Genomic DNA, 12,524 nt, shown 5'->3' with positions numbered 1-12,524 from the left:
GAAATGTTTGCCTGTCTTTTAGATCTTCAAAATTGAGATTTTAATATCATTTCAAAGCTGTCTTTGTGATATATTGAAGACACGTAAGGTCTTAAATACTGAAAGGATTTGGTCTCCCTGGAAAGGGGGGTGGGGGGTGGGTGAGGCAAGACAATCACGTCCATTTGGAGCATTTTTGTTTCTACTATAAACTTTTCTCCCAACCAGTTATTATTTTGAAAAGAATGTGTTTTTAAAGAGATGTAGAGCCTCTTGACATTTAATTTCTAAATGTATGCATTTGAGAATAAGTCTAATGGAACTTGTAATGATTTTTCAAAATGTAAAATAAAACTGAGACACTTTTCTTTTATTTCTTAAATTTAACTATATACATAGCTCAGCTCAAGTTAAAGCTACTTGTAGAGCATGTAAAATAGACGCAGGAATCTAGATATTGTGTAATAATTTTCTCACCCCCTGTAAATGAAGGCAGCAGCCTCATCATATTCTTTGACTCCTGAGAGAACATTTTAACCACTAACTATATCATAATAAAGCCAGCCTGCTTGGCCACAAAGAAAAAAATGCAACAAATGTAGATAATTATCTGCTGGAATGCAGTGGTAATTACGAACTCCTGTACTTTAACTGGAATACAATTATCTCAAAGTCTAACTTTATACAATCAGAAACAGTTACCAATCAAAGAGACTACACAAAGTGGTAAAACCTTAGATCAGTGGTTTTTCATCTTTTTCATCTCATGGCACACATAAAACTAATTAATAAAATTCTGCAGCACACCGAAAAAATATATTTTTGCTGATCTGACGATTTTGATTCATTCATATCAGATGGCTATAGTTGTGTTGGCTGTTGTCATTTCTTTTATTTAACAATCTATTTAGTGGCCTTCACTAAATAGTCAGGTATTGCATGTTTTACAAATTCTTGGAGCACCCTGGTTGCAAGTCACTGCCTTAGATTATTGAATTGTAAAAGAGAGGGGAAAAAAGAAATTTAATACTGGTTAAAAATAGCACAGGAGATACAAATATTCATCAGATGTCACATCAGACTTTAGTCTTTAGTTCAGTGTCTTGGTAACATTCGTCCTGACTACAAGCAGATTCCTTCAACGCCTTTTACAATGTTCTATTTTAAAAAGACTGCATCTGAGAGCTTAACTGGCCTTGTTTCTACTTTTCATGTTCCAAGTTGGTATTAATAGTCATTTTTTTCTCTGATCAATACTCCTTCCTTTTTTTATGTTCCAAATAGTGATAGATTTTTTCTTTAAAAGAATATAAGCCAGGAGTAAGGTAGGTAAGCATTAGGCCATCATATGTGAAAGAATGACCCTAGTCAGGGTGAAAATGAGGACTGTCTTAGCTACTTCTGGCTTCACATCCTGAAGCAATAATGATGGAAAATTATTATAATAATCATCCTTTTATTAATTGCTTATTTTTAGTATTTGGCAAAGTACTCGGAATTCAATTTAAATCCTCCCAAATTGTTTGTAATCGATACGATAGTGGCTATTTTTTTGTACACCTGTTGTATGCCACTCACCTGCTTTATATAGAATGTTTTTAATTCTTAACTTGCAAATTTTGAATTCATATCCCCATTTTGTAGCCAAAAGAAAGGGATTGTACTAGGTTTGGGGGCCATTGTGACATCTGTGTTGTTGCCAGTCCTCCAGCGGGCTGCCTTCAGTGTGTGTGTGTGTGGGGGGGGGGTGTGTGGAGGTGGTGGGGGGGGGGCTTCCATACCACTAAGCAGCGTGGGGCACAGGTGTCTTGTTGCTGGAATTATTGTGCGTGATTCCATTCACTACCTGACCCTTTCATTCTCTCTCTATTCCTCATCCTTTGCTTCAAGAATTCAAATGAGTCTTCAATGCTGCCTGGGAATCCCACCACGCTTCAGCCATGAATTTGTTTGGCCGCCATCAGATCTGACTGGGACAGACCTTCTATCTCTTAAAAGTCCCTACTCCCCAAATTCACCCTCCTTTTCCCTATCTCTTGCACCGATGAACACATCTTTAAAATAGAAGCTTCTCTAGTGGGAAGATCTTCAGCCTCCCATCAGCTAGCTCACACATCCATGTGCATCTGTATGCTGGCTCTTCTTCCAGCAATAGTGAAGTGCGCCTGCACTTTTGCCGCCCCATCCCTTCACAATGAATGCTGGCCTAGGCTCTCTTCTCAGCGACTTCAGTCCTTGAATTATCTCTTCCTTCTTTCACACTAGCCACTTTGTCCAGTCTCCTGGCTCATTCCTGACAGCAAACTAACACACTCTAGTATCTCTCATTCGTTAAAAAACAAAGATAATTAAACAACATCCCCTTCTACACACATTCTTCTCAGTGACAGCCCCATTTGTCTGCTCCTTTCAGAGCCAACCCTGCCAAATGCTTGTTTGCACCTCTGCCTCTACCTCCTCATCTCCCTTCCACTCAGAATGTAGTTTGGTATCTATTCCCACTACTCCGCTGAAACGAATATTGTCAGTATTGCCACACTCCGCACTGCTGAGCTCTGGACATGTTCTGAACTCATTTTGTATAACTTTTTGACACCATCTGACGGAATTGATCATGTCATCTGTTTTGAGTGTTTCTTCATCTCCTCATTTGGGACACAAGGAGGGATTCTTTCCTGCCTTTCTTCATCCCTATCCAATTGCTTCCATTTGGTTTTCTCAGCTGCATTTCTATTTCCATCCAAAGCCTAAATGTTGCGGTAAGGGGTCTACTCGAGGCTCAGGGCTGGAGGGCCCATTTGTCAAGTTCACATTTTACATTCTGACATTCTCAATACATTGACTCATCAATCCCTGTAAGTTTAAACACCATTTTTATGCATATCATTCCCAGTTTTTTATCTCAAGCCCAGATTGCCTCTCTCCAGATTTATACATCTTGCTGCCTACTTGATATTTTCATTTAGCTATTTCACTGAATAATGGGAGAAGGGACCAACTTATGGTCACCATTTCTTCAGCCTTGCAAGTAACATGTGGAGGGAGGCCAGCATCTCGTGGATTCAAAGGATGTGAGTGGGATTTAGGGTTTACCAGCTCTGAGAGGTGGATTTTATGTCAGTTTTTGCTTTTCCCTTTTGTTCCAGTTTCACTGGGAACTGAATCACTGTACTTGCACATGGCTGTAATTTTAAAGGAACTCTAAACGAAGTGCTATAATCCCTCAAACTAGAAGTCTGCAGTCAAAGATAAGCCTCTCATTCTGAGTGCAAAACTCTACTCCTCAAATCTTCACAGCGTTCCTATGGCATTCTATTTTCGATTGTAGGCAATTAATTATAGAAATAGCAAAAACTATGGAAATTATAAATTGCAAACATTTTGCAGCCAAAGGGAAGAACTCACTCATCAAAGAATCAGCTGTGACACATCAATAAATCTAGCTCCCTGCTTCTTATAAGGATAGCCAAGGAAAGAAGCCTTTGGATCCTTCTTAGACAAGTGAGGACACAACTCACAAACATTTCAAGGCCTTACCACCGAAGGAATACAGAACGTACACATCCATGTTCTAAATTTCCTGGATTATTCCTAGATTGGTGAGCTATAAAAGGAAATGTACTTTCCTAAGACAAACTGATGGCATTAAAGAGATTTTTTTCCCCGATGGAATATAAAAATGTTTCAAACTCATCTGACACTTTCAGTGTACTTACCAGGCACATATGGTGGATAGTTTAGATGATTCTCTTCACATCCTGGCTGTTGGCCATTTTGAAAATTGGATGGTTCATTCATATCCTCACATAAAAATAGAAACTCAATGAGTAATAATGGGCATAGTTTTCTTACTTTCCATTAGGGAAGCAGAGCACATAAAAATCATTCTTTCATTCAACAGACACATTTTGAGTATCTAAATGTGTGAGATGGTAAGCTAAGAGCTCTAGGAGGCATAGCAATAAACAAGATAGTGTCCTTGGTCTCAAAGAGTATGTAAATGTCACAGAACAGAAATAGGTACAACCATTTCTGTTCTGTGAAAGGTAATTCCAATCTTCCAATGGTTATAGACACAAATTGTGCTTAGTCTTTCTTCTTGAAGCTCATATCTAATCTGTCAATCAGCCCTGTCAACTCTATCTTCAAAATGTATACATAATCTGATGTCTTATTCACTGCATTGCCAGGCTACACTACCATTGTCTCTTGCCTGGATTGTCACAATAGCTTCTTAACTGGTCTCTCTCTTTCACATGGGCCCAGAGGTAGATTTATTCAGAAGCTAAGAAAGTTAAGTTTCATAGTCCCTTAAGTTTCATGACCCCTTCATAATTTTATACCTACAATTTTACTTGTAACTTTTAATAATTTTCTTAAAAAGAGCTGCCAAAATTTTATAAAGCTCCATAAAATCTGGATTCATCTCTGTTTTCACACTGCTTTCTGCCTTCCTATAGTCTATTCTCAGTGCAGCCCTAGAATGATCCTTCGAAAATCTGTGCTCAGAATCCTCCAGCATTTTTCCATCTCACTCAGAGTAAAACCTGAAGATCTTACAGTTGGTCCATGATGCAGTTTGTGATATTGCCTCAACATCCCTCTGACCTTGTGTTCTCTGACTGTCCCCCTGATTACTCTGCTCAAGCCACATAGCTCCTTGCTATTTCTGGAAAATGCCAAGCATATTTTGCTCAGGGCTTCTGTACGTGTTGTTCCCTTGTCTCACTGCTCTTCCCTTAGATATCCCCAGGGCTCAGCCTCTGGTCTTATTATCAATTATAACCTTCCGTAACCACTCTATTTAAACTCCAAACTTTCTAAAGTTCCTAAATTTCCTACTCCAGTGCTATGGTCTGAATGTTTGTGCCCCTCCTTCCCCAAATCCACATGTTGAAATCCAAACACCCAAAGGTGATGGTACAAGGAGGAAGGGCTTGGGGGGTGAGTAGGTCATGAAGGTGAAAGCTTCCCTGATTGGGATTAGTGCTTTTTATAAAAGAGACCCCAAAGAACTCCCTAGTTTTTTCCCACCATCTGAGAATACAATAAGCAACCTAGAAGAAAGCCCTTACCTAACCATGCTGGCACCCTGATGTCAGACTTCCTGCCTGCAGAATTGTGAGAAATAAATTTCTGTTGTTTATAAGTTAATCAGTCTGAATGGACTAAATAGCCTGAATCAACTAAGACACCCACTTCCCAGATTAATTTTTCTCTTTAATAATGACTATTACCTAATATACTATATATTTTATTTATTTATCTTGTTTATTGTGTATATCTTCCACTAAAATGTTAGCTCCCTGAAGGTAAGAATTTTTCTAAGTGTATTTTCAGTGCCTCTTGGCATAGAGTAAGTACTCAATAAATCAGTGTTTCTGCAAGTGAGAGGAAGAATTACCTCAAGTAAGAGTAACAGTGAAGAGTTCATGGAGAATTGGATATGGAGGCTGCATGTTGATCAGCTCATAGAGTTTGAATATGTAGAAAGGAAGAAAAATGGGAGGAGAGCATGAGCAAAGGCAAAAACAACAAATCATGCTGCATGTAGGGGAAAATGCCCCTCTGTTGAGTAGTGAGAGTTGTCTAGCCCTCATTCAATCTTCTGATCACATGATTCTGTTTGCAAGTGTCTCTCTGGCAGAGTGGGGCCTATTAGGCATGCAACTTGTGATTTTCCAATAGTATTAGAGCAACACCACCCTGTGGTCTTTCTCCTCTGCACTCTTGCACATGCTGTTCCTATTACCTGAAACTTCCCACACCCACACCCTGCTTCACTAAACTAATTCCCATTCATTGGCCAGTCTTCATCTTAACCATCACCTTTATTGGTTAAGTCTGAACTGCCCAGACTTGAGTTCAATTGTCCTGAGTTCAATGCCCTTCATCTCGGTATCCATTGTATCTACTGCTTGCTCTGTCAGGGCCACACAAACGCTTGTTTCTCAGCCTATTTCCCCAGTTGTTGCCTCCCCAGTGCCCTGCACTGAGTAGGTATAACCATTATGAATGAATAAAGAGTATGATGAAGCATGGATCAAGATAGCAAACAAGATGCTGCCGCTATTATAGGCAGCGGTTCTCCCCTCCAGTGGTGCATTAGAACAGTTAAGACAGAGGTTATCAAGAAAGAGGAGAGGGGAAATTTTCACTTCAACTTATTATAAAGTGAAAAAAAGAGAAGTAGGTGAACATTTTACTTTTCTACCAGGGGAAAAAAATTAAGTAATAAATTTGGACTTACAATCCAGATCCCATCATAATCAAGAATGTTTTTAAATTCCATGCACATCTGTATCCACCATTCTGCTGTTTTGGGGTTGGTGTAGTCTGGATACACTGAATCTCCTGGAGGCCAGGCCTACAACGGACAAGTAAGTCAAAGTAAATAATGATAACTCACCTAATATGGTGTAGAAATAGCTATAGTGGGGCATTGTGAGTCATACAAATAAAATTTGAGAATCAGTGAAATTATATAACTTAACCAAGTACATAGTAAAAGTACATAGCAAGTTTGTAGTAGACTGGGAATAGAAACCCATATCCCTGTCCAGTGTTCTTCAGCCATGAAATTGTACATGAAATCATATTTTTATTGTTCTTTTATATTTTAGCCATTTATCTCCACACATAAATCTACATGAATACAAATATAGGGATTAAAAATATAAAAATTACATTTATAATAGCAATAAAAACTTATGCCTATGGTGTCAACAAAAGCCATAATAATAATTTAATGAAAACTACAGAATGTCCATGAAGTATTCAAAATTAGACATATCAATGAGAGATATAGAATGTTTATAGATGGGAAGATTCCATGCTGCACAGATGTCCAGTCACTTCAAGTTCTAATGTAAATTTTTGGGTGAAATAATTAAATTTAAGAACACATATGACCTTGTCCAGGTAGCTCAGCATCATCCCAATGCACCAAGGTTGCAGGTTCGATTCTTATTCAGGGCACATACAAGAATCAACCAATGAATACATAAATAACAATAAATCATTGATGTTTCTCTCTGTCTTTCTCTCTCTGTCTCAAATCAAGAAATAAAAGTTTTTTAAAAGCATATATGGACACGAGATAAGAATATGAAACATATATTAATATGTTTACTGCAGCATTGCTTGTAATATTAAGATATGAGAAACAAGAAAATGTTCATCATTCAGAATCACTTAAACTAATTTCCTCACATGAGAACAGTGGAATCTCATATTATTTCAAAAGAAAAGGTAATTTCATATGTATTAACATGGAAATATATATACAATATTGTTATAGTTTTTAAAAAGTTTTAAATGTTATATACTGTTATTTCCCATGTAAAACTACGGCTACATGTATTTAAAATCTAGAGGAATACACACTGAAATGATAAATTGTATATTTTGGGAAAAGAATAACTGTCACTTTATACGTTTTGTAAGTCAGTATTACATTTTTTTTTATATAATATTGTACTGCTTTGATCCTTAGCAAAAGCATTGAAGTATTTCTATTGTGTAAAAGAAAACAATAAGAAATGTTCTTACATTTAAGAAATATCTTATATGTGTCATTCCTCAATTTACATAAACTTAATTTTCCTATGTAATCTCAATCAATATAATTTTGTCATGCTTATTAAACTGTGCTTTTTCAGAATGTTACAGTGTATATAAGTGGATCCTTTTGATTTCTCACCAATTCTATGGGACTTAAGGAATTTCTTAAAAATCCATAGTATCCAGGCCAATGCTCCAAATACTCAGCTTGAGAAGCTGTACATAATTTTTTGAACTAAACTCAGGTGATATCAATTCACTGATGCCTTATGAATTGTGATTTTTGAAATAAAAACTCAGTATAGAAGGTGGTATTCATCTATTCTTCAAGGTTCTTACCTTGCCAACCGCTGGTGTGACCCCATCAGAGTTATTGACCCAAATTCCCAATTCCTGTCCAAGTTCATAGGGCCTATAAGTACCCTGTGGTTCATCTTTTGTCAAAAAGGGATCCTGCAAATTCCCAAGAACATTGTAATTGGTAATAGTCTGATAATTGATATTTAAGTATAAACTTTCCAAAAATTTTAAAATACGAGTATCTATTATTCACATGCACAATATATTTTAAACTGCATACATTAATATGTTCCCAGCTATTAAGTATGGTTACAAATATAAGAACTCTCTATTTTCATTCATTTTTAATGCTGCAAAATGGGGAGCCAAGTAATGTAGAGTTAAGTTAATAACATAATCAGTTGCTTCTAACAAAAATCTCTAGTTTTCTTCACTGAAAAAGTTATATAAGTAGATAAATACAACTCATGCTACTTTTTTTTGTTTGTCGCTTTTTATATGAGATAAGGCTATGAAATTGTAAAACAAATAAAAAAGCCTAGATGGAGAAATCAAGAAATTGGGATTCTACAAAAAGCCTGGTTAAGCCACTTAATATTTTTTTTTAAATATATTTTATTGATTTTTTACAGAGAGGAAGGGAGAGCTACAGAGAGTCAGAAACATCGATGAGAGAGAAACATCGATCAGCCGCCTCCTGCACACCCCCCACTGGGGATGTGCCCGCAACCCAGGTACATGCCCTTGACCGGAATCGAACCTGGGACCCTTCAGTCCGCAGGCCGACGCTCTACCCACTGAGCCAAACCGGCCTCGGCGAGCCACTTAATTTTAAGGGGGCACAAGTTTCTCCTCTACAAAATGAAGCAGTGTAGTTGGCAAATTCTTAAAGTCACTGTCCCTCTTAAAAAGTCAAGTTTTACAATGACTCAAGAAGAAAAATATATATGATTCTATATTCATTTTTTCCCCAAAAATATTTATTGACCCTACTCCAAGTCTATTTTCCTTGCTAAACATTTTACTATCATAATATATTTATATTTAAATATTTTTTCATACACTCCTGCTAAATAATGTCATTTAGATAATAAATACATGTACTTTCATTTATAATAAGCCATCTTAAAAAACACACACACAAAAAAACCCTCTGTCCATAAAACTCTAACGCCATTGAGTCATCTAGGGATTATAACACATAGAGACATTTTTATCATTACATTAAGATAACAGATAGAACAATTATTTTATAAGAGGTATTAATGAGACAAGCACTTCATTATGAACCAACTTTGGTAGCAGTCATGCTCCTAGAAGTAGTTCTGATGACTTTTGGTTTTATATTCTAAATGTATTAAGTAAAATATAATGTTGTACCCAACATGAAGAAAATATTCCTGCAACCTAACTTCAATGCATTTATTCAATAACTATATAATCATTTGTTTAGAATTTTTATGACCAAGCCTTCAAATCTTGACAAATTATGTGACCTGTGAAAAGCCTTATTGTTCCTTCTACGTATAAGTCAATTTTTTTTGAAGAAAGAACACTATAGTTTTAAAAATTGTGACTAAATTCCATCATGACTTGTTGATGGCATTTTTGTACCACTGAATAATAGAAAACTTGCTTATAATTTATTATCCTTTAATAAAATATAATGTTTATCATTCCATATTAAATAAAATTTTGTTCCTCAAAAATACTTTAGTGCTAGAAATTCTTTTTGCTAAATTAATTGTAGTATATGCTTTTAGAAATTTAGGAAATATGAATTTAAATATTGTATGTTTGATCTTCAAAAAATATTTACCAAAATAATAACATAATGCATTCCATCATTTTTCAGTTTCTTAATGTACTCGGGAAGACCAGCAAAGTTAGCTTTATCGTAGGTGAAGTCCAACTGCCGTTCCATGTAGTCAATATCCCCATACTGAACATCCTGTACAAAAGAGCAGTGTAGACACAGCCTTCGAACATTAGAAAAACAAACATTGTCATAGACTCATAAGTAGCTATTGAGTGACTGTATAGAATTGGAAATTTAAATATTGATGCGAGTTTCAGATCATCCTGTACGAAAAGAGGATGAAAATGAATATTTTATAGGAAACTGAGAAAATGCAGTAATCCCTACCCCCCACTTAAAATCCCTCTGTGTTTTAGTTACCTGCAATAACAACTATGGTCTGAAAACATTAAATGGAAAACTCCAGAAATAAACAATTCATAAGTTTTAAACTCATGCCTTTCTGAGTAGCATAATGAAATCTCTCACTATCATGCTGTTTCCCGCCTGGCATGTGAATCATCTCTGTCTAGCATATCCATGCTGCATACATCCCGACCTGTTAGTCACTTAGTAGCCAGGTAAGCTATCATATTTACTGTCTTAGTTTCATAATGCTTGTGTTGCAATAGCCCTTATTTTACTTAATAATGGCCCCAAAAGAGTAGTGATGCTGCGAACTTGGTTATGCCAAAGAGAAACCATATAGTGCTTCCTTTGCATGAAAAGGTATGTATGCGTAGAAAAAACCCCACACAAAATATACATAGAGTTTGGTACTATTTGCAGCTTCAGGCATCCACTGGGGATCTTGGAATATGTCCCCTGTAAATAAGGACAGACTACTGTAACACACAAATATATATTTTTTTATATAGATTACAGGTTAATCACTACACCTTATTTCTTTGTTACAATCAATTCCCCCATAGTGTTTGGGGTACACTTACATGAGGAATATCATACTGTCTTAAACGTTCAACCGTTTTTTCCAGCACATCTATGCTATTATAGCCCCATCGACTTAGCTGAAATCCCAGAGACCAGTATGGGGGCATAAAGGGACGTCCAATAGCCTGTAAAAAGAAAAGTATTAAATCCAAATAAGTGAGTTAAATGTTCACAAGCATGGGTCTTCAGGACTTGATGACAAGTTTAGTTTAAATTTCTCACATTGTGATGAGCATCTAACATTGTAAGTTGTCCCTGGTCACAACCAAAGAAATAATGATGAAAACTTGGAGTTTCAATAACTCTTTTGAGAATTTAATTAAAGGCATGGAATTCCCTCCCAAAGCATATACCTATAAAAGCAATTATTTAAATTTTGTGAGTGGGGGAGTATGCTCCCCAGACTTCTCTCTCCAACCCCTCTTAGTCCATTCCACCAGGAAGTAATGTAATAGAACTTTAAAGGCTCCCAATAAAAAGAAATTTGAGTTCACCTCTCAGTCCTGGCTTTAAGATCTGTTGACATTAGTAAGATTACATGTTTAAAATGTTTTAAAGAGTAGTATCCGCTTCATGTATTTACTAAGTATTCACCATGCACTATTTTAAAGCCAAGATCCCTCCCTCTTGGAGCTTGAATTCTAGTAGAAGAAAACCAACAGTAAACATGTAAACAAAGTGGCATGATTATTAGAAATAGAGCCTGTGGGGCTGTTGTGGAGGAATGTTGGAGAAATCTCTGGCAGTAAGACTTAAGCCAGCCATGCAGAATGCCCCAGGGAGGCGGACCAGCGGGTGCACAGGCCTGAAGTGTACAGGAAGAGAATGATGGCCAGTGTGGATGAACTACAGCCAACAAAAGGGAAGGTGAAATACAAGAGAAGTAGGCAGATATTCAATCAGAAAGGTCCCCCATGACAAATAGCTGGAAACTTTTTAGTTGTCTTTTTCCCCCAACTTTATATTATGAAAATTATCAAGCATATGTAAGAGACAATAGTACACTAACCCTCCACGTAACTAGAACTAACAGTTAACATTTTGCCACACATCTTTATATCTCTACCTTGGGGGGAGGGGAAGATGAGGCATTTCAGCATTTTTTTAAAAAAAAATCCTGAAATCATGTCATTTCATCCTTAAATATGTCACTAAAAATAATCTCTTACATAACCAAAATATTACACCTAACAAAATTAACCACAATCCCTTAATATCATCAAATGCTCATCTAAATTTCTCTCATTTTTCTCAAAAAAGTCTTATTTACAGTTAATTTGTTTGAAAGTTGAGAGTTATATTCTAATTTCAATGGAAGCCATTAAAGTGAATAATATACTCTATTAATTTTTTTAAAATATCACTGTGACAACTCAGTTAAATAAATTACAGGGGAGCAATGGTGGTCACCATGAAACTAGGTAGAAGGCTGGTACATGGTCCAGGCAGAGATGAGAGACAAACAAAGGAGGTCACATGTGATAATGAAAGAGTCAGACTAGAATACATTTTGGAGACATTGCTAACAGAACTTTCTAATGGATGTAATGTGGTAGAATGAAGAAAAGAAAGGAATAGAGGGTGGCATTTAATTTGAGGGTTGAAGGACAGGACAATCAATTCCATTCATTGAGATGGGAAAGACTGAAGAAGGAGCATGAGCAGCTGTGTTGGGGGGGAGCACCACGCATGAGAAATATGGATGTATGCATTGGGGTTAGCCAGTAACAAATGTATTTAGAGTCATGAAATCAGGAGATATGACAAGAGAGAGTTCAGAGATCAAAGGAGAGCCTCCAACTAACCTCTGGGAGACTCAACATTTAAAGACATCAGCAAGGGAGACTGAAAATGAGCCATTAGGGATGGAGTAGAACAGCCAAAACAATGTGGTGTTCAGAGAAGAGGATGTTTCTAGAAGTTTCTAGAAAAT

At 36.5% G+C, this 12,524-nt stretch overlaps 1 protein-coding gene across 1 annotated transcript in view; it reads right to left on the bottom strand.

Moving 5' to 3' along the window:
• Positions 1–12,524, bottom strand: part of LOC118651782 (sucrase-isomaltase, intestinal-like) — a 90,954-nt gene that overhangs the window by 29,088 nt on the left and 49,342 nt on the right. Inside the window, exons 8-12 of the mRNA XM_036301330.1 lie at positions 10,591–10,716; positions 9,662–9,793; positions 7,882–7,995; positions 6,230–6,346; positions 3,696–3,780 (exon numbers count right to left, since the gene is read on the bottom strand). Coding sequence (XP_036157223.1) covers positions 3,696–3,780; positions 6,230–6,346; positions 7,882–7,995; positions 9,662–9,793; positions 10,591–10,716 — 574 coding nt within the window. The remainder of the gene's footprint in view (positions 1–3,695; positions 3,781–6,229; positions 6,347–7,881; positions 7,996–9,661; positions 9,794–10,590; positions 10,717–12,524) is intronic.

Source organism: Myotis myotis, unplaced genomic scaffold (genome assembly GCF_014108235.1).
Source record: "Myotis myotis isolate mMyoMyo1 unplaced genomic scaffold, mMyoMyo1.p scaffold_m19_p_3, whole genome shotgun sequence".
Lineage (NCBI taxonomy): Eukaryota > Metazoa > Chordata > Mammalia > Chiroptera > Vespertilionidae > Myotis > Myotis myotis.
This window is presented reverse-complemented; position numbering and strand designations above follow the sequence as displayed.